Source organism: Amblyomma americanum, chromosome 3, assembly GCF_052857255.1.
Source record: "Amblyomma americanum isolate KBUSLIRL-KWMA chromosome 3, ASM5285725v1, whole genome shotgun sequence".
NCBI lineage: Eukaryota > Metazoa > Arthropoda > Arachnida > Ixodida > Ixodidae > Amblyomma > Amblyomma americanum.
Genome location: NC_135499.1, coordinates 226,620,992 through 226,643,034, shown reverse-complemented (window position 1 = coordinate 226,643,034; position 22,043 = coordinate 226,620,992). Strand labels below are relative to the sequence as shown.

At 50.7% G+C, this 22,043-nt stretch overlaps 1 protein-coding gene across 2 annotated transcripts; it reads left to right on the top strand.

Moving 5' to 3' along the window:
• Positions 1 to 736: 736 nt before the first annotated feature.
• LOC144126274 (actin-binding Rho-activating protein-like) lies at positions 737 to 21,487 on the top strand. 2 transcript variants are annotated; one of them, XM_077660361.1, is made up of 4 exons: positions 737 to 886; positions 20,052 to 20,244; positions 20,547 to 20,706; positions 21,115 to 21,487. In XM_077660361.1, the coding sequence occupies exons 2-4, from the start codon at positions 20,066 to 20,068 to the stop codon at positions 21,337 to 21,339; spliced, it is 564 nt and encodes a 187-aa protein (XP_077516487.1). In that variant the 5' UTR covers positions 737 to 886; positions 20,052 to 20,065; the 3' UTR covers positions 21,340 to 21,487. The 2 variants fall into 2 exon arrangements, with proteins under 2 accessions (XP_077516487.1, XP_077516488.1); XM_077660362.1 differs by lacking the exon at positions 737 to 886 and adding an exon at positions 1,371 to 1,389.
• Positions 21,488 to 22,043: the final 556 nt, after the last annotated feature.

The following is a 22,043-nucleotide window of genomic DNA, read 5'->3' as shown; positions in this document are numbered from 1 at the left end:
AAATAAAGGAGCTATAATATTATCGATCACTATGAAAATAACTGATTGTATTTGAGAGGGCACAAGCCAACAATCCAGTTAAGACTATATATCTCGGTCAGAAATAGTTGACGCTGTAACACAAGTAAAACAGGTAAAAAAAAATAGTGCCTGCTCCATTCATTGAAAAAAATTACAATCGACTGGCTAGCTATGCGACGCGTGAATTCTTTTCCGCGAATCCCCATAATTTTGTCCATGACTGTGAATGGGCATTCAGCATTGTAGATAACAAAACACGACGCTGCTATGAGACTTTCAAGGTAGCGGTGTTGTAATGAACGGCAATTGAGAGCGGAGCCCTTATATTCGACGCTAAGTGATCGAAACCGTTCTGACTCGAGCAAATTTCGCTTTTCTCATTTGTAACGGAACGAAAAAGTTAGTTTTTCCCTTTCCCTTCTGCGTTTCTTCACACGTTTGCACGAGCCGTTTATGTATAACGCACAATCACCTGTACTCCGAACCCCAACGCAAACGTGCCATAATTTTGTGCGCACTATAACACGAAAACTGCAGTGCTTTAAATACGTTCGGCCAGCATAAATCGGCTCAGGGACAGACGAAGCTAGTGCGCAAGGCACGCCGCTCTTTGAGCCCTGTGCGTCAACCGGCGCTCACCTGCTGAGGCAGACAGCTTACGCATAGAAGCGCCTCCCGCGGGAAGCCCGGGAGATGGGAGAGAAGGACGAGACACCGGAGGGTCGTGTGGGGGGGCGGCTGCCACATTTGCGGCCAACGGGTTGCTCACGGAACACCGCATCCCGCTGGCGCTTGTACACCGTTCGCTGGGCGAGAGACAGCGGCTGACGGGCTCGCGCTAACTGCGGAGAGCTCCCTCGACAACGTAAGACGCTGCGTACAGAGTGGCGAGACTTTCTGTTGCTCGGCAGCGCGCGTGTGGTGCCTGACCCCCTCTAACCGCGTGCAATAAATGCTTCAGTCTTTGACGTGTGTGTGCGCGCATAAACGCTTCAAAAATAACACAGTAGCAACGCATCGGTGACGCGCAGTCAGCGCGAGGCTTGGCGGGGCCCAAAATAGGACTGCTCCAGACGCCGTCTGACGTTGCCCGCAGCATTTGCGCGGCGGCGGCGATGGCGGTGGCTTTTCTGCGCGACATATTGCTCGCGACTGCTGGCTGTTTCTTCTGTCCGTCTGACCTAACCACGTTATTTTCACGGACTCCGGACAGGTCTAACGAGCGTGTCGCGAGCGGCGATCGCGTGTGCGTCACAAGCGGAGGAAAATGGATCTGCCCGCATCGCTCCGCCTGCTTCGCTGCCTGCATGAACGACTGGGAGAGTTGAAGAGTACACGCTGTGCTGTTTCACCCCGTGTGCAGCTGTGGTGAATTTATTTCCCCCTTTTTCTTCGAGAACCTCACAATTCTGCTGTTTTCTCCGCTCGAAACACCAGTCATCTGGTTTTCTATGCACATACAACACGAATGGCTTATGCACACAAATTATTTGCACGGCGGCGAGTCCTGTTCTATTCTTTGCTCGTTGCGAGTTTTTGGCTAGCGATTCAATTGTTTTCTTTTATATTTATCCACAGAATGGCCTTTATCTGTTTTGAACGAATTTCAATGTAATGAATTGCGCCAAGGCTATTTCGCATACATCGACGTTCAATGCATAACATCGTCTGCATGTTACCGCATGTCCGTTCGCCACTCATAACGGACCTGTTTGCTGGTCGCACTAAGACAAGCACCTTCTGAACCGTTAAAACCCTGCAACACCGTTTTGCAGTGATACGGTGAAAAGGCAGTGCAAGGCTGCGTCTTCGAAGAATGAAGGGTATTGCATGCTTTATTAACAACGTTGTTTTTTTGATGCACCGTAGCACGTCCAAGCAAGTACTCCCAAGCATGCCATTTTTGAGGAGCAAGTATAATAAGTCTTCTGTCACGCATTTTCTGCATCGCTTCTTATTTACTTGTATAATGCAGTTATGCATGGATATGAAGTGTACGTGTATTGATACTGTCCATGCTGTTATAAATAATTGCAATAAGCGGCCAGAGACCCCATGACGCCTGAACACGGGTTTGAATCGAGGCCGGCCATCTCCGCACTTTACAAGTCTGCATGTTGAAGTGGTTCGCAATGAAGAGAAAATTCTGGCGAAATGAAAATAAGCTCGTTTAACTGGCGTAAAATTTGGACAGCAGATAACTCTGTCAATGTCCACGTTTAACTGAGCATCAGCGAAAATTACACTTAACGTCATCGGAATCGACAGCCTATGAAAAATAACCCGTGAAAAATGGGCAATGTCCGCAAGACGTTAGCGCTGATGAGCGGTGCTCGTCTGGCGGGAGTTTGCAGGGCGCTCTTGGAATTTTTGTGAAAAGGGGGGAAAAGCTAGTCAGCTAGTAACGATTGAAGAAGCCATTTAAGAGAATGAAGCCTCCACTTCGTCGTGTTATCTTATGTTCTTGCAGCTATAAAAAATGTTTGCTTTCTGTTACGGCACTAAACAAACAATTTTAGTCTGCGTTTGCAAAAATAGATCAATGCATACTCGGTGCCTTCGACGACAAGTCGACTTGGCAAACTGGCCATTTAAACTCGTTTTCCTGGCTAGAATAAAAAAAGAGAACTGGGACGTTTAGAGCTAAACAGAATAGCAATATCGCAGCGGCTTGGCAGTGCGGCACTTTATAGTTTGTAGCTTTTTTGAACAGAGGCACTTTCGTGGTGAGGTTTCGAGTGGTTAACGTCCCCTCACGAGTTCGAGCCGTCGAAATCCGCAGACACTGCATGTTTAGCAGCCGTCAGTTAATTGCATCGGCCTTCGGGCAGTCTATTATATATGCCTTGTTTAGACTATACGTATATGTGGATCTCTGTGAAGCTGACGTCGGCATATAGCTGCTGGCTTATAGCTTCAGAGCGTGGCGGAAATTCTTCAAGCGCCGACCAATCGTTAAAAAGGATGACGTTTCGGCCCCGGCTTACGGGGGCCTTGTTTTTAACGTAAACGCAATTTTTAAACGATTGGTCGGCGCTTGAAGAATTTCCGCCATGAACATACCCGACCAGACGGGTTTCCGTCGAACCCTGGATTTTAGCCTCAGAGCGTATGTGGTGAGTATCGAAAGCTGTTCTAGCCATACTAAATTGGCCATGGAAAAGCAGTGACATTACTAGGGAAGCGTTACCAGACGTAGAGTGGCAACTGGAACAACACTGTGGAATTAGGACAGTGGAGACGACAGTTTTCACGCTGGACGAAGGAACAGGCTCGTTTCTCTCTTTCTGGTGATTCGCCCGAAAACGATTCTGAACTAGTCTGGGAAATGCCCTCTGCAGCTGCTGAGTTTCTCGGTTAGTTACGTAACCTCTGTAAGCACGGGAGCAAAAACCGGTGGGAAAGCGCGAAAACTAGCGAAAAACGAGAAAATGTTACGCCGCCGTCTGCGTGAACACGAAGGGCCCGTCAAGTGGATGCTGGATTCTTTCCAGAAGCTCCGTTTTGAAACTGAAGGGACAGGGTTAGCCATATATTGCACGCCTTGAAATAGCGAACGGTATTACTAAGGCAAGCGGCATGCGCTTATTTTTTTTTCTATTTCCTCATGGATGGCGTTGCAGTGCTTTCGATTCTAAATTAGGCGATGTATGGATAGACATAATTGCACCCCTTTTGAACCGGGGTAGTGCCAAGCACCACCCTGCCTAGAGAATTAAAGCGGCTGTTTTATATATTTTTACTGCTTTCCCCATTTTTTTTTGTACTCTGATTTCCATCCTTTTTTTTTCACACTATGCTATTTTGTAAATTCTAAGTTATATTATTTTATTTCTGTGACGGTTCGTGCAATTTCTCCATTCTGCTTTTACGCCACCAGTGCTTTTGTCTTCCCTTGCTCGTCTCAACCGCTGACGTGTTAATCTTGCTTTCACTATCACTAAAACCCAAAGGTACTGAAATTCTTACCATGGCGTCCTTGATATGTGGACATTTTTAGCTTGACAGTCTATCGTAACATGTTCAGTGTTTTCTACACTGCTTCCGCATGCTATACGAATATCATTTCCCTGTTCATACTTGGTTCTTTCGTCCCCATTTTTTGCTTGTCTCCAATCACCAGTCTTGATTTCGCAAACTTTCTTCTTGATGTTCGTAATAATTTCCATGTTGCCGCTTGTGTAGTCTGTCGTAAGCTTTGTAGTCTTTTTTTTTCTTCCATCGCGTGTCTGTACTTTTACTGTACCACTACCTGAACACTCTGGTTGGCCAACTTTTCTCATACATTTTTTTTAGTCTCTTCTCAAACGATTTTCACAAAATCAATGCTGCACATTAGTCCGAGAAGGATCGGTACGCGCGGAGTTCTCTGAGTGGCTTGCTAACACTCTCAGTCGCAGTCGTCAGAGTTTTGCTGTAAAAATATATCTCAGGAACGCTGGTACATGGATGCTCGTACTCTGTAACGAGATAATCGCTAAGCCTCACTCCGTGAGTTTTTCTACGCCAGCAATGGAGGAGCATGAAAGCAGGATGTTTCCACGCTGCAGTGGAACGCTTGCAGGACCCTGACAGCGCAGTTCTTATCGGGCACCGCGCCTATATTTCTAAAAAAAAAAAGATGATTTCCCTTGACTAGAAGGGCTTATGCAAATGCGCGGCGCTGTCTGTGTGTTATGAAACATCGTTGAATACACATGACTAAAACCACATTTCAAAGGTGATTAGTTTTGTACTCGACAGTTCTCTGTAATTGGGGCCTTATTATGGCATGCCTGCATGGTGATATGTTGCTTTGTTATTCACGAATAAGGTGGGAGGGGGGTGATGTATTATATCATTATAATTCTGATTATTTTTCTGATCCTCGCTGTTGCTGGAATCAGGCATACGAGTGGATGCCAAGATGAGAATGGAACTGGAGGAAAAGAATTGCATCATAGTGGCATTACATTCATCGCATGCCCTCCGTACACTGCTTACGAACACATTCACACTACAAGACACGGTTAGTTGTATCGAGAAGGCAGTGCGCGGAAAGTGTAGCCGTTATTGTTTTCACTTTCCGCCTCTACACATGATTGTGAATATGTATTTATATTCGAAGTAGCAAATGATTAGTAAAATTTATGAGCATGCAACGCACAAAAGGCGCGGCGCTGTCAGTTAAAGCTCTAGCAACAGTTACTGGCAAACTTCTTTCGCTTGTTTTTTTGTGCAAGGAACATGACAAATTGTCAATCGGCGGGTCTTGCTTACCTCGCCTTCCGGTTTCGTCATTCACGTGTTGTGCAAGAGGGTTTTTTTTAAAGCGATGTTTATTGCATCGGGGCATAAAAACTATGAAGTGAGAGATGAGTAAGATGATTAAATAAATGAAAAAAAAGTGGGCTGATTTGATGAAATGGAGAAGTGAACGATGATATGGACCCTGTGTGGTTCATTGTCGATGTCGTGAATTTTCAGTTTTCTCCAAAGCGGTAGTCGACCGCATACTGCACCGCTTTTAAGCCGCCTGTTCTCAAACGCGAGAGAGCGATTTTGTCCCCGGTATCTCGTAATTTCTTTTTCACTCTCGAGAAAGGAGACCGTTTGGCTCATGTGACGATGCCACCATCGACAAACATGCGCGAGTGTATAGTAAAAATTTCAAACAACCGCGATACTACCTATGCTGTTTCCGGAAGTAGTCCTCCGTAACGCCGCCATATTGATTAGTTGAGGCGGCCCCGATATATGTTGTGAAAATGGCCAATACCCTGCGGCAGGGCAGACCGCATTTCGTCTCTCCTCTTCCTCCCACTGTGCAGGAGGTTACGAAAGATGTCCAGTCTGTGTGTTCAGCGACAGGTTCCATCATCTGGCACGAAGGGAAGGGGAAATTTTAAACCTCTTTTGCAGGAACGTGACCCGCACTTAACTGCTGCCGTCGCCTATAGCAAGGCTGCTTCCTTCCTTCCTTCTCCGTGATCATTGCGGTCGGATGAAGGGCGCTACGAAGACCTACGGGGCAGAGACCTGGGGGTTTGAGCCGTGGAAGGGAGAACGGTTGGGGGCAGAGGGGGAACGATAGCGGCGTCGGCCAGAGAACAAACTGAAGCTCATGGTATATGCCTTGGCAGAAATAAAGAGTAGGAGACGGCGTATAAATGCGGGAAGCAGATTACCCATGGGGAAAGTTGATCCCGCTGGAAAGGAGATTTAACCAAGGTCGGCAGACACTCAGGTGGGGAGAAATGATATTAGATCTGCAGGGATACGAGGGCTGAGGCTGACGCAGGACAGGAAAGATCCGACATGTGTGGAAAAAGTCGACCTTTGTCGTGCTGATGGCGACGATGATGATAGTGGTGGTGACCGGATGGATGTGCAGGAATATGTCAGAGCATACTGAAGAAGTTGGCGCGGAACAACGAGGACAAGCGAGACAAACAAAGACGAGCGCTACTCACAACTGAAGGTTTATTCCAGACTATGCTCGAAGAAATGGTGAAACCATCAAGAACAAAAACAAACAAACGTCATGAACACCACAAGTTACCCCGTGAATCCCAATGATTTGGTTAGGAACAGATACTCCCTATCAGATAAGCGGACGGAAGTCTGACTAATGCACTTATCGCCACTGATGCGCATATGAAAGGCTTCCATGAGCTCACGCGTGAGTTGCTCCCTGTGCCTGAATAGGATCGCCGTTTTTTCAAAAAGCGGTTTACACTGGATTTTCTTTTCCTTGTCGTTTGTAATGCACGTGCGGCAATGTTTAGGGAGGTTATCAAGAGAATCTCCCTCGAGCAATCTTCGGTGTTCTCCTAATCTCTCGTTGACGCATCGTCCAGTTTGGCCGATGTATAGTGCGCCACACGACAACGGCAATCTGCACACAACCCCCCTGGCACAGGTAACGAACGGGGCCTTGTGTTTGATGCTGCATTCGTTTCTTGTTTTTCGTACCGTTCTTTCGCCCCCTTCTTCCACCCGGTGGTGCACCTGTGAACAGATTGCTCCCAACTTCCGAGAGGCGGAAAACACAATCGGAATTCGATAACGCCCGGCAACTTTTTTCAGTCCATGCGCCAATCTGTGCACGTATGGTATGAATTTCGACGCTCTGTTTCCCGGAGTTTAGATTGCGACCTACCCTTGATCCACCTTACCATTCTTCCACAAGCTTCCACGATTATATGCGGAGGGTACGCGCGCTTTCTTTCAGCCTCTTCACCTGGGACTCGACGCTTTCCTTGATGGCATGTGAGCAAGCCTTGGTGATGGCCGCTTTCAGGCAGTAAGTCTGAAAGCGTCTGAAGTCTAGCGGCCATCACAAAGTCTTGCTCACATGCTAATAATAATAATAATAATAATAATAATAATAATAATAATAATAATAATAATAATAATAATAATAATAATAATAATAATAATAATAATAATAATAATAATAATAATAATAATAATAACAACAACAACAATAATAATAAATTGTTTTTTTGGGGAAGGAAATGGCGCAGTATCTCGTATATCGTTGGACACCTGAACCGCGTCATAAGGGAAGGAATAAAGGAGGGGGTGAAAGAAGAAAGGAATAGGTGCCGTAGTGGAGGACTCCGGAATAATTTCGACCACCTGGGGATCTTTAACGTGCACTGACATCGCACAGCACACGGGCGCATTAGCGTTTTCCCTTCGTAAAAACGCAGCCGCCGCGTTCTTCTTCTATGATACTTCTATGTATCATAAGCATTTTACGCATTATAAGCGTTCAACTCAAGATCGCTGGCCGTCTTTTGCATGCGACATTCTGCTCTTATTTTTCATAGCGTATATAAGAAATTGGAGGATGCTTAAACTTCGCCCTTAAGAGTGGATCGCGACAGCGTGCTGCAGCACTGCCAGGGAGTCTACGGAACGCCATCGCCCGTTCGGCTCGACGCCTTGCCCGTTCGACAAATCGCTCTGTTACGCACGGTGAAACGGACGCGCGGAGCGGCAAACCACGTAGAAGCGCTGCCAGGCGCCTTGCCGAAACGCGCGGGACTCAAGTTGCAGTCGTAGTTCGTCAGCACATCGTTCTCGACAAACCAGATGCCATGAACCAGATGCGCCGAACGAACGAGCAGCAAGCCGCAAGCTTAATAATAATATAATAATAATAATTGGTTTTGGGGGAAAGGAAACGGCGCAGTATCTGTCTCATATATCGTTAGACACCTGAACCGCGCCGTAAGGGAAGGGCTATAGGGGGGAGTGAAAGAAGAAAGGAAGAAAGAGGTGCCGTAGTGGAGGGCTCCGGAATAATTTCGACCACCTGGAGATCTTCAACGTGCACTGACATCGCACAACACAAGGGTACCTTAGCGTTTTGCCTCCATAAAAACGCAGCCGCCGCGTTCGGGTTCGAACCCGGGAACTCCGGACCAGTCGCCGAGCGCCCTAAACGCGCTTTGGATGTCCGCTGCGTTGTTCGCCGCTCCCCGTGTGATTCTCGCGTGCCCGCGCGGCCCCACTGCGCCCGAACTAGAGATATTTATTTATTTATTTATTTATTTATTTATTTATTTATTTATTTATTTATTTATTTATTTATTTATTACAACCTCAAAGGCCCCATTAAAGGGGCATTACATGAGGGAGTGGAATTCAGGGCACATGGTTGATTCGATGGATTTTTTGAATGATGATGGGTCGGAGTGAAGTACGACGGTGTTGGGCGGTATGTCAGACGCGTTACTTCCTTTCCTTAAAATCAATTGTCATTTCATTTTCCTTTCCTTACGGCGCGCTTCGAGTGCCCACAGATATATGTGAGACAGGCCGCACTTCGTTTCCATAAAACCAATTTTGATTTCATTTTCCTTTCCTTGCGGCGCGCTTCGAGTGCCCACAGATATATGTGAGACAGGCCGCACTTCCTTTCCATAAAACCAATTTTGATTTCATTTTCCTTTCCTTGCGGCGCGCTTCGAGTGCCCACAGATATATGTGAGACAGGCCGCACTTCCTTTCCATAAAACCAATTTTGATTTCATTTTCCTTTCCTTACGGCGCGCTTCGAGTGCCCACAGATATATGTGAGACAGGCCGCACTTCCTTTCCATAAAACCAATTTTGATTTCATTTTCCTTTCCTTGCGGCGCGGTCCGGGTTGCCCACCGAGATATGTGACAGGCGTCCCTTTCTTTCCTTGCGCTGCCGTCGCGCGCTATCTGCTGGGGCAGTGGCGTACATTGCGAGGAAGAGGGATTTTTCGCTCACGGCCGACGACACCGACTTTTCTGCGACACGAGCTCCTTAACGCTGTCGTGTGAAAACAGGCAAAAAAAAAGAAAGCCTAAATACGATCCTCAAGTGCAGAATCTCTCGTCATTCCCGAGCCACACGGGCAGCCATTGACGTCCGGTATGTGTTCGCGATCTACAAGTGCTTCCCATGCTTGAAACACGGGGAAAACTGCCTCTCACTGCAACACGCACTAATCTGCCAGGCAAAGCGATACGGGAGTTCTTATTCCAATGTGGTCGCAACGACATGAAGGTATATACGAGGTTGCAACTCCTTGCGTCTAACTTTAATCTTTTTTAAATTCAAGTTTTCCTCGCCTCTTTCTAATAAAGCTTATGGTGAATTCCAACCGCAGGCCCGGAGCGGCCTGCACGCTCTGTGACAGCGCACCTGAATCCGGCGCAGAGCGCGCGACCTGAAATTGCGATTGGAGTACACTTGCCCCGCCGCGGTGGCTCAGTGGTTAGGGCGCTCGACTACTGATCCGGAGTTCCCGGGTTCGAACCCGACCGCGGCGGCTGCGTTTTTATGGAGGAAAAACGCTAAAGCGCCCGTGTGCTGTGCGATGTCAGTGCACGTTAAAGATCCCCAGGTGGTTGAAATTATTCCGGAGCCCTCCACTACGACACCTCATTCTTCCTTTCTTCTTTCACTCCCTCCCTTATCCCTTCCATTACGGCGCGGTTCAGGTGTCCAAAGATATATGAGACAAATACTGCGCCATTTCCTTTCCCGCAAAAACCAATTACACTTGCTCTGGCCAGAGCATGTAGGCGGCGCTCGCGAACTGCTGGAGGAGGAAACGGCTGAACACTTGATACTTTCCTGTAAAGGGCTTCACCCTACAGTGGAAAGCAGCGGGGCTGACTTACCCAACACATTGGGGTTTAGGGATAGTGAAGGGAAAGTGGATTTTAAGAGGTTAGAAGTAATCAAGCGAAGGTTATCTAATTGGTGGCTAAAAGCAAGACAGGAGTAAAATTTCACAAGACATGGCTAGGTGGCTTGAGCCACCGCCCGATGTAAAGGGTTCAGCCGTATCCATCCATCCATCCATCCAGGAAGTACCCGTCATTCCGTGCGCTTGCCCGCGCTTTTCGCGCGCGTCGTCGTCTGCTTTTCCACCGTTGCTGCAAGAGGTGAAGACTACACCCGCTGCCTTTTAGATGGAGATGACGCCTGAAGTTTATGACAAGCTACCGCTTTCCGACTCGCTGTCGTCAAGCAAAGCGAGCGCTAGTGCGCGATTCACTTTCGAGTCCATAGCGGCGGGCGAAGGTGATCGTCTGCTACGCAGCGCGGAGAGGAGCCGGCGCGGCGGACGCGACAAGCCGCCGGAAATGGGGGCGCTTCTAGGGCCGCTGAAAAAGTACGTCACGCAAACTTCCGGTCGGATCCGCCGATTTCGGCGGAGCAGTCCCGACTGCTCCGCGGAGCAATCCCGGCTCGGCAACCGCTCCCTGTCTACGATTGGAAGACTCGATCCGTGGCTCAGATCTGCGCTTGGAATACAGTTGCTCCGAAAAGAGCAGAAAGCGTTGCTCTCGAAGTGCTCCAACTCTGCGATTGGAAGTCACCGTTAGTCTTTTGTGGAGCGAGAGAGGAGGCTTTAAGGAAAGGGTGAAGTCCCGCCGGAAGAATGTGTCTCCGACCTTGTGCTGTGAGATGTAAGCGCACGTTAAAGATCCCCAAATGGTCTAAATTATTCTGGAGCCCTCCACTACGCACTTCTTTCTTCCTTTCTTCTTTCGCTCCCCCTTTATCCCTTCCCTTATGGCGCGGTTCAGGTGTCCACCGAGATGTGACACATGCTGCGCCATTTCCTTTCCATAAAAACCGCTAATGACTTAGTGGTAATTGTAATCCACACTAGGGAAAAAAGGGGAAATTAAGGAAAGAAAGTAATAAGGAGTACAGATAGGACATGATGATAAACAAGCTGGTGTCAGTTGTACAACGTTTATGGCCTATTCTTGGCACTGCCCTGCAAGCTCTCTGTTGGCGTAGGCTGGCCCACATATGCACTTTGATTGCTATGCATTGAAATTAACGTTATAATTACTAATGATATTATGCGGTGAGCTCCATGCAGCGTCCAAGACGTACCACATGTCCACATACAAGTAGTCTAAAACGTTTATAAAGGGTACACGTCACGTCCTGGTGGTGTTTCACTCGTCCGCTGTGGAACGTCCGGCACTTTCACAGTAACTCTATTCGGATGTGATGACACCTTCCTCTTTGTGATCGCTTGCACTTTTCATGATGCCGTTAGTGCGCTCGTGCTTTTCTGTCCATCCTCAAATATGTACTCTTTTTTGTTTGCTAGCGTGACTACGGCAATCAGGCACTCATATCGCACTGATCTTCTAGCAAAATGGGGGGCACTGTCGTACCTTGCTCGATGCTCATATGGTCGTTGCTATATTTCTAACTCTATGCTTTGGTGAACTGAGTGTTTCGAATGATATTTTTCAATGATGAATTATTGTCACATGTTCTGTCAGCTCCGAACCGGGGATGACCGAACCCCGATGCCACCAGCAGTCAACACCGGCACCGCAGGAGTATAATACTGTGCAGGATGTCAGGGTAGCGGCACAACTGCATTCGTCATGTGCATTCTTACATTGCAGGTGAAATTGGGTGTCGTCGCAGAGAAGGAAAAAAATTCGGGCGGCCTTTACACTAAGCCGATCAGTAGAACACAAATTGCTGTAGCATTTATATGCAGGGAAGTTTCTTCTCTGTACCGCGTGAGAGCCCTGCGTAACAAGGACCGTTCTCTTTTTAGCTTACTACCTCTCCAGTCTTGAAGACGTGCATTACTCATTGCTAGCTCTCAAACAATATACTTCTGAGACACTACTCATCACTAGCACCGGACTGTACTTGCTGACTGCTCGAAACGCGAAATTATAGTAACTGGTGCGAAATGTGAAGTTTAGGCTTACGTCGTTTCTTTTTTCTTTTTTTTCTTTTTTGTGGAGTTTGACGTGCAGAAAGCATCCAGGTCCCAAACCTGGCACTCGGGAAAGCTGATACGCTCAGCGGGAGGCCTTGGGCGTTCGCACGGGGAGTCAGACGTGCTGGTCGTCGGCTTCGGCGATTTTCAGCCGGAGCAGCGGAAGTTTCCGCCTGACCCTAGCAAGATCATCCCCAACGTGCACCGAAAGCTGTCGGGAACATCTGGACACCAGTTTTTTCCAAGGTGGGCCCGGTTAAACCCCCTTTTCGGGCAACACATGGCCCGATCGGGCCGGTGGCGCGGCTAGGCCTAACAGCCGAACCGGTACCCGGCACATCGGGGCCTCTGGCCACTGACGCCAGTATGGCTGCTACGCAAATCTCCTGCCGAGGCTACGACCCCGAGAACATGCACTGGACGACGGTTCACCCAGCGGAAACCGCAGGCCCAGTTTCGGCAACGGTTACCCCAGCGGCAACCGGAGGCCCAGATTCGGCAAGATTTCGCAGCGCCGCGTTGAACGCCGCAGTGCTGCGCCGAGCGCAAGACCAAGCCTTAAAGCCGGCGTCCGTAGACGCGGCCGGCGTTCACGCCGGAAACCAGCAGTCACCCGCCCCGCGCGCGGCGGGCCGCAGTCGGCGACTGCTCACGAAGTGGAAACCGCCTGTTATTCCCAAGCCTGCTCCAGACGACTACGTCGTCGTCATCAAGCCCCGGACCCGCGTCTCGTTGTACGAGACTTTCCAGGAGACCGGCTACGGCCGGGCGTTCACGGCTCTCCTGGGCGCGCAACCCGCAACAGATCTTACCATAATACCGGTAAGAGAACAAAACCTCATTATTGTTCACACTGCGAAACCTGAGCTAGCCGACCGTATCATCGGCGAATTTGAACTTAATGGACCCGACGGGAAGGTCCCCCTTGTGGGGCACCTGCGCCAAGACGACAAGGACGTCTGCTACGGCGTCATTACCGTCCGTAACTCTGAAACTACGGACTCGCTCCGTACTAGGCTCCAATGGCGCTTCGGCACCATCGTGGAAGTGCGAAAATTTGGGACATCCAACAAAGCGAGACTGACTTTCGCCGGAACAGAGAAGCCACGTTTCGTGCACTACGACTCGGAGCTTGTACAAGTTAGGCCTTACCAGCGAACCATTCAGCCTGCCGACATTGCGGTGTGGTCGGCCACCGCGTGGACGCCTGCCCCGGCCAGAGGCTGGACCGGTGCGGCCTGTGCGGACAGCAGGCTCTACTCGTTGAGGGGGAGCGGGCCCCTCACCAGTGCAACCCAAAGTGTTCAGTGTGCGGCGCGGCCCATGCCACGGGGGGCCCAGCGTGTACTGCTAAATATCGCGCTATCCAGCCCACGCAGGCGGAGCGCGGGCGTAAATCGAAGCGAAACCGACGCAAGCGTGGGCAGCGTCGCCCGGACAAGCTGAAGGCCAAGGCTGCCGACCAAGCCATGGACCAGCCTGTGAATTCCTCTACTGGGAGCCAAGGGAAACCTCCAGCTGCGCCACCGCCGCCTCAAGCCGGTGCAGCGAAGCCCCTCGGACCTCCACAAAACGGCGGCTCCAAGACGTGGGCAACCGTTGTCAAGCAACACTCCCAGGTGAGCGGCGCCGGCAGGGCAGCTTCTCCCTTCGCTCCCCCTTCCCAATCCCAACAACGGCAGATCTCTGCCGAACAAAAAGAAATATCTGCTCTCCGCGAGCAGGTTGCAAATTTTCAAAAGCGCCTCGCAATAGCGGAGGCCCGCCAAAATTCCCCCAACCACACCTCTGCCTCACCCGCCGCAGAGGCAATGGAAAGCGACGCAACCCCTTCAGGACAGGCTGCGCATGCCCTCACGGCACTCGAGGCGAGAGTGAGCGCGCTCGAAACTCAAGTTAACAACAGAATATCCGCATTGGAAACGCAAATCAATGCCACACTTACGGCGGCACTCAACAAAATTAGCCACCTTGCGGCATCTATCCCGATTCATCTATCCCGCGGATTCAAGGCACGCACAAAGCGAGCCGATCTACGCCTTTTCCTTACAACGTTCCCAGAATTACCTGCTGTGGTGGCCCTTCAGGAGCCAGGAAATGGCGCCACCCTTGCCAGTTACACGGTGTACCAGCAGGATGCGCATAGCTGCCTCTGCGTACATAAAAATTACACGGCCTCCCAGGTTGACCTGGATCTTAGCGCTACTTTCTCCTATGTAATGGTGACGATCCTTCCGCTACGCAAACAGGACCCCCCATTGCACATACTCAACATTTACTGTCCCCCAAAGCTACCAAATGTTACATTCGCAGATATCTTCAGCCGGGCTTTGAAGGTCGCGAGTCGGGATCCCCTCATAATCGTTGGGGACTTTAATGCTCCCAGCACCTTATGGGGGTACACACGTGAAGAGAAACGCGGACGCAAGTTGGCGGAGCTTGTTTCCACACTGGGCCTTACTCTTCACACGGATCCCGCGCAACCCACTCGTATAGGTAACTCCGTTACACGCGATACGTGTCCGGACCTCACCTTTACGAAAAATATTCGCTATGCAGATTGGAGGAACACCGAGGAATCCCTCGGTAGTGACCACTGCATAATTACCACTACAATCCATACCAAGCCACTCACAAGACCACAGGCCAATGCAAAACTACCAGACTGGACCAATTTAGGAACAGTTACACCAATCCTCAATCGATAATGGACCAAGGATACTCAACGTGGTCCCAACACCTAGTATCCCACTTGAAATCAGTCGAGCAAAATGTTCAACTCTCAGAGGCGAGCCCGGCGGTGGATAACCACCTCCTCCACCTCTGGGAGGCACGACACAGCCTAGTCCGCCGCTGGCGTCGTCAAAAACACAATCGGAAACTCAAAATTCGAATTGCGGATATCACCCAACAGGCGGCACAATACGCGGCCCAACTCGCCGACTCCAATTGGGTGCACCGATGCAACACTGCAGCTCGGCAAATGTCGAGTCGGAGTACGTGGCGCCTCTTCCGCGCTCTTATTGATCCGGCACAAACCCGTACTGAGACACAAAAACAGCTTCAAAGGGCTATACATAACTTCACTGGAGACACGGCCAAACTGGCCGATGCGCTCCGCGACCAATATTTGAGTATACACCAGGATCCCCGTGGTCAGGCGTACTCGTATGCAGGTTCCGAGAACGCGGATTTGGATCAACCGTTCCAGCTCCATGACCTAAAAGCGGCCCTGGCTAAAATGAAGCGAGGTACAGCACCAGGCCGGGACAAGGTGACGGTAAAGCTTATTGCCAACCTCCCAGATCCCGCCTACGAAACTCTCCTCGATTACTTCAACACTATCTGGATTGGAGGCACACCACTCCCCATAGATTGGAAAACGGCACTAGTAACTTTCATTCCCAAGCCAGGTAAAGCCATTAACACCGACAACCTCCGGCCCATCTCCCTCACTTCGTGTGTGGGGAAGCTGATGGAGACTATGGTCCGCGACAGATTGTCGGCTTTCCTGGAACAACAAAACATTTTCGCAGACACCATGTACGGTTTCCGCCCACACCGGTCCGCACAAGATGTCCTGTTGCAACTTCACAAGGAGATTCTCGACCCCGTCGAGCACCCCAGCAATGATGAAGTAGTCGTCGCACTTGACCTGCGGGGGGCTTTCGACAATGTGACCCACGAGATCATCCTATCCCACTTGTCGCAAACACATTGTGGGCGCAATACTTTCAATTATATCAAACAATTCCTTACAGATCGCCAATCCTATATCCGGCTACAAGACACAGAATATGGCCCATATCAACTTGGTACACGAGGGACCCCACAGGGAGCTGTCCTCTCGCCATTACTATTTAATCTGGCCATGATGAAGCTCCCTACCCAGCTGGCGGAGGTCGCCGGTGTGCAGCACGCTCTGTATGCGGACGACATCACCCTCTGGGCAACACAACAATCGGTTGGAGACATCGAGACCAACCTGCAACAAGCGGCAGCTATAGTGGACGAATACGCTCGTCGCTGTGGTCTTGAATGCTCCCCGAGCAAATCTGAATTTGTGCACATACGCCCCAACTCAAAGTGCACAACCAAAATTGCCCTTTCCCTACTTAGCGGACCGATACCTGAACACGCGGAGATCCGGGTACTGGGGCTTTTCATTCATCATAGGCGCAAGATAGACACTACCCTAAACAAGTTACGTAAGGTGGGGGACCAGGTGGGTCGGATGCTCCGCCGGGTGTCCAATAAAAGGGGGGGACTACGATGCAAAGATGCCCTGCGGCTGGCCAATGCATTCGTGACCAGCCGGATTTTATATTCGGCTCCCTACCTCCACCTACGCAAATGCGATGAGAATGCCTTAGAGGTAGTTCTCCGCAAGATTTATAAGAGAGCGCTCGACCTCCCCATAACGACGTCCAACAAGCGTCTCCTCGGTCTGGGGATGACCAACACCTTTGGGGAGTTACGAGAAGCTCATCTTAACAATCAATACTTGCGCCTAAGCAAAACACCTGCGGGGAGCCGCCTTCTAACCCGCTTACACATTTCCTACGCAACACATACAGAAGAACGGGTCCGCATCCCTGAAGCCTGGCGCTTTGCACTCCAGGTGCGACCCCTTCCGAAGAACATGACTGCAGACACCCATGATGGTCGCCGTCTCGCGCGGGCGGAGGCTATTTCTCAACAATATGGCCACAAGCCAGGTGTCTTCTATGTGGATGCGGCCGGCCCGCACCATGGGGGTTGGTACACGGCGGCCGTCATCCACCAAAACACTACAGTTCAGGGCCTTACTTTCCGTGCCCCAAACATTACATTTGCGGAAGAGATCGCCATTGCACTGGCCGCCGCAGATCCAGAGTCCCGAGTCATTATTACGGACTCCAGGGGCGCCTGCCGCAATATTGAGCAAGGGTACATTCCAGACCGTGCTTTCAAAATTCTCCACGCATGCGATTACACAGGGTTTCCGACCCATCGTACCATCGTGTGGGCTCCGGCTCATGCGGGTCTTGAGGGGAACGAGGCAGCCGACGCTGCCGCCCGCGCGCTTACTCACCGGGCGTCGCCTCATCCGCAGCCTGATCCGGAATTCAATTTCAATCCGGCCATCACCTTTAAAGAGATCACCTCTCTTTATCAAAATTTTCATGGTCTCTATCCCCCTCCCTGTAAAGGCCTCACCAGGGTGGAGGAGCGCTGGCTTCTCCGCCTCTATACCAATACTGTACTGTGCCCGGCAGTACTTAAGCACTTCAATTCTTCTTTCTCGGGCGCGTGCCCACACTGTGAGGAGGAGTTTTCGGACACCTACCACATGGTGTGGGCATGCCCTTCCAATCCTGCCTACCCACCCCACCTCCACCCCACTTGAGAGGCCTGGGAAGCTGCCCTGCGCGGCTGCTCCGAACTCCATGCCCAACAGGCATTGGTAGCTAGAGCCCGAGCCGCTGCGGAAGCTACAGGGATCCCGGACTAGGGCTCCCTCCTAGTGTTTGTAAGGGACGGGCCCTTCCGGCTCGCCCCATCGACCTCTCACTGCAAATAGAAATAAAAGTTTTTCTCCTCCTCCTCCAGCGGGAGTGCGACGGGGAGCTGACGATAGCTTCATATTTATGGTTTCCTGCTTTTCTTGAGCGCCTCTCTTTTGGGCGAAGTGCTCTTAAAATAGGCGCCGAAGGACAGTTCTTCGCAGGCAAAGTAGGGCGAACTCTGTGGTCTGCCCATAGAGTTCGGAACTGGCGCACTAGAAGAGGAAGAGCGGCTCCTGTGAGATGAGAGTGGCGAAATATGCCGGTGTGCAGAGTCAAGAACACGGAAGCACTGCGTTTTACGACGGTGTCGCGCTAGAGAATGGAATAAAAGAGCAGGCGGTGCCAGACTAGCGAACAGGTTCCGCCTTTAAATAAGTGCCACCCGATGTGCGTTCGACGGCGTAAGCATAAAAGAAAGAATATGCTACAGACACACTACTTCAATGTTTATTACTTATTATCTATGCAATGCGTAACCCTATAGTAACCAGGGAGAATGTATAGTACAAACGGAACAAGGCACAAGTGAACAGGACAAAATCGCCATGGACACTAATAATCACCACAGTACACTCTGTAGCTGCAGAAAATCAGGTGGAATGTGGAAGGTGGAATCGAGTCAGTGACGCGTAACCGGCTAAGGTAGTAAAATTTGAGAAAGTGCGGTCAATATATACGTGGGACACGCTCTGTCTTTTTTTTTCAATTATTATTGGGGCGCATTGTGCTTGAGTTTTCTACTCTGTCCACTTCGGCCCCAGTTACCCTCCTCCTAGTATCCAGCTGTAAATTATGCCTAGTTCACCTCTTCGTCTTATCTGCTGTTCACGTGCGACGAGAGAAACCAAACTGAAGCTGCCTTCGACATGGCTCAGTTGCAACGCGACCATGTTTCGCGACGCCCGAATGACGCTGGATGTCGTCACAAAAGAAAATAAAAGGAAAACGCTGTGAGCATTGATTCACGCAACTCGCGACCCTGGCATGATGTCATGGCTTCCTTTACCTTGTTTCCCACGAAGGACCGCTTGAGGAGAACCGGCGGCACCACGCATCACGATAGAGAGCTGCAACTTTGACCCGCTGCTGGGGGACAATTACGCCTTATCTGGTGAGCAAAGCAGCAATCGGAAAACCCAGAGGTGCGCCTACAGAGGAGATTCAAACGGAAGTTTATAAACTCGGTAGCATCCAGTTGTGCTTCTGTATTCGAGGCTGGCTGTTTCCTGGGGGTAGATGGCAACACCGCGGACGACCGCTTCAGCCCGACTCTACCGGGGCGACGAAGCAGCTGACGCGACAGCCTTAATGAAGTCCTTTCCTCGACGGTTCTGCTCGACTCTGCGGTCACGGGTTGGTGCAGCGGGTGACGGTAGCGCCGTGCTCGGCCTACGCTTGCGATAGGACGAGGGGGGGGGGGGGGGGTGCTGTTAAGCGTTCACACGTGACAATGGGCGGAGGGCGGTTAGGTGCCCCGGCTCAGAGTTTTCCAGCCCTGATCATTACAGTCGGCGGCTGCAGCCTATTCGACAGCAGTAAGGAGGCCATGCACGTGCTTTTTAATCCAGTCCGTACCAGAAACCCTGCACATGGCTTTATATTAGTTCTGAAGCGCGTAACTGTGCGTACTTCCAGTGGCTGCTTAGTGTGAGGATTTAGATGAGCGCTCGGGGATGTGTTAACTGCGTTTCTTTCTTGTGCTTGCAGTAGCGATAAAGTGGTGTGTTTTGCGCACGCGGCCTGTGCTTATTCCTTGTCGCGGCCTGCAAGATAAGGTCGAGTGTAAATGATAAGGCTACGTAGTTCCTTCAGCATTTAACAACTCTTTGTTCAGCGACGTATTTGCGCCGTTCTGCTTGAGGCGTTCGTCTGCGACCGTTTCTCTGCTTTATTTTGTGCTTTATTTTAAAACATTTTTTTGCTAACAAGCCTGCTTTACACGCTTCTGTAACACTAATTGCCTCATCATTCTGATACAACGGACGCGAAGGCCACGTGTAAAAATTTCATTGATCTATGTGCAAGTCCGTGCGCCGCTTTTGTGACGCGTAACGTTTGAAAGATTTGCTTCGAAGATCACAATGACGGCCGCAAAACTTAAAGAAACCTCTGCGGTGTCTACGACTTGATTGCCACTCAGTTTTCTTTCCCATGGAAAAACTTAATTTCTTGCCCTGGAGAAGACCGCTTACTCTTTACTTGCGGTCCCATGCTGGTTCCATGCGTCCTCTCCGCAGAGCGCGGCGGCAGCATGGCGGACCAGGAGGAACCCAAGAAGGAGGTGCGCGTGTTCGGCCGTCCCGAGCTGGCCTCCAAGGTGGCCATGTTCCAGAAGAAGGCCGAGGAGCACGACCGCCGCCAGAAGGACAACCCTTTCTCGGCGCGCTGGGACGGCGCCGCCTCAGCCGCGATGTCCAAGGATGACCCCAGGTGAGACCGCGACTGGATGCAGAAAGAAAGCTTTTTATACACCTCGTATGGTTGCGGCGTCCTAGTCGCAATGTATATTGAAGGCGGTGTGGCAACGTCTCCACCTGAACGCGCCCTCATCCCCGGATATTCGTCCTATTTTGGCCATCGTGGTTTCGTCGTCAGTTCGCGGAATTAGCAAGGAGCTCTATCTCTGGAGGCTCATGAGAACACGCAGTAGCAACATCCTCGCGACTTTCATGAACGACGCATCCCCCTCCCCGAGCCCACACACACGCGTGGATTCCATTCGTGGCACGCAGGTACGGCCACCCCGAGGAAGGCTCCAAGACCGACAAGCGGGGAAAGCAGGCCGGCAATCTCATCAGCAGCGAGGTGCGCGTGCTGTGCGAGAACCTGCACGAGTTCGGCGTCGAGTTGCCGGACGGCACGCGCGCCATCACCTTCGGGGAGCTCTTCCAGGTGTGCTCTTCTCTGTTCCTTTGCTGCACGCGCGAGCGACAGCGCTTCTCTGCTGTATCGACCAGCATAGCGCATGCGTGCGCCGCGGTTATGTTCAGTGCAGAAATAGTCACTCTTCCTCATGCTGGAACACAGAAACCCCCTGGAATTGCAGCTGTTTGTGTACAGGTTCAAGCAGTATGAAAACAGGGCGCACTTAACTCGTTGCACAAGGGCCTGCAAATGCAATAATGGCTTTGCGGAGCGAAAGAAAGCTGCCTAGAGGAAAAAAAAAGTGCACTTTTCACTCAAACTAATTGCGGAGTACAACCATTGAGTAAAGTTACTGTTCTTACTTGTACCCGCGCAAATGTCGCCAGAGCGACCAGTCCCATCTCTGGTCACACTCGTCCCATTACCTGTGCACAGCTGTACACGAGCATCTCCAACAAGGTGGTGGGCATCCTCCTGCGTGCGCGCAAGCACGGCCTGGTGGACTTCGAGGGCGAGATGCTGTACCAGCGGCGGGACGACGGCGTCGTCATCCGACTGCTGCGCCCCATCGCGGACATCCACCGCGAGATGGGCTACGACCCGGCGCTGGCCCAGCTGCCCAAAAGCACGCCCGTGCTGCTCAGTGGCAAAAAGGAATAGCCGCTGCGGCCGCGGCTGGTATACGCACGGGGCCGACTGCTTTTTACGGCGCGCTATGTTCGGAGAAGACTGGCCGTGAATTTTCTTCGAGCAGTAAAATAAAAGGTGAAGCGCGCTCTGCGAGCTCCCCACGCTGAGTTTTCACATTGCCACCGTGTTTTGTCAGTTGAACACAAAAAGTGCTTTCCTGTCGCGGTAGTCTTTGATGCACTTGGCGTGACTGTCATGCAAGGGCATTTTAGCTTCTCTACTCAGGCTGCATTTGGGTAGAATCATCTTCTTCGCAAAGCAGTAGAAGAGAGAGTGGGGGCAGGGAAAAGGTGGGGAAGTCGGCGATAAGAAGGTTCCGATTGGCTGCCCTACTTTGAATGAAGGAAAATGGGTGTGCAAAGAGGAAAAAACACAGGAAACATTAGAATGAAGTAAGGACGTACTTACCTAACTGACGGAAGCAGAAAGCGCGCGGTGCCCTGCCGTGGAAATGCTAGCCCTATATGGAAGCGATGTAGTTCTTGGCAATTTTTCAGCGCTTACTGTCACTGGGGCCAACATACGAGGATTTTTAATACTCCTCGGGGGGCGAGAATCAAGGTGGTCATTGAATAACACTTAGGTTGCCTTTCCACATTAAAGGGACAATTAAAATTGATGGGTAATACTAACTCGGGCTAGACTGATAGAGTAGGCTTACCTGATACCAGATG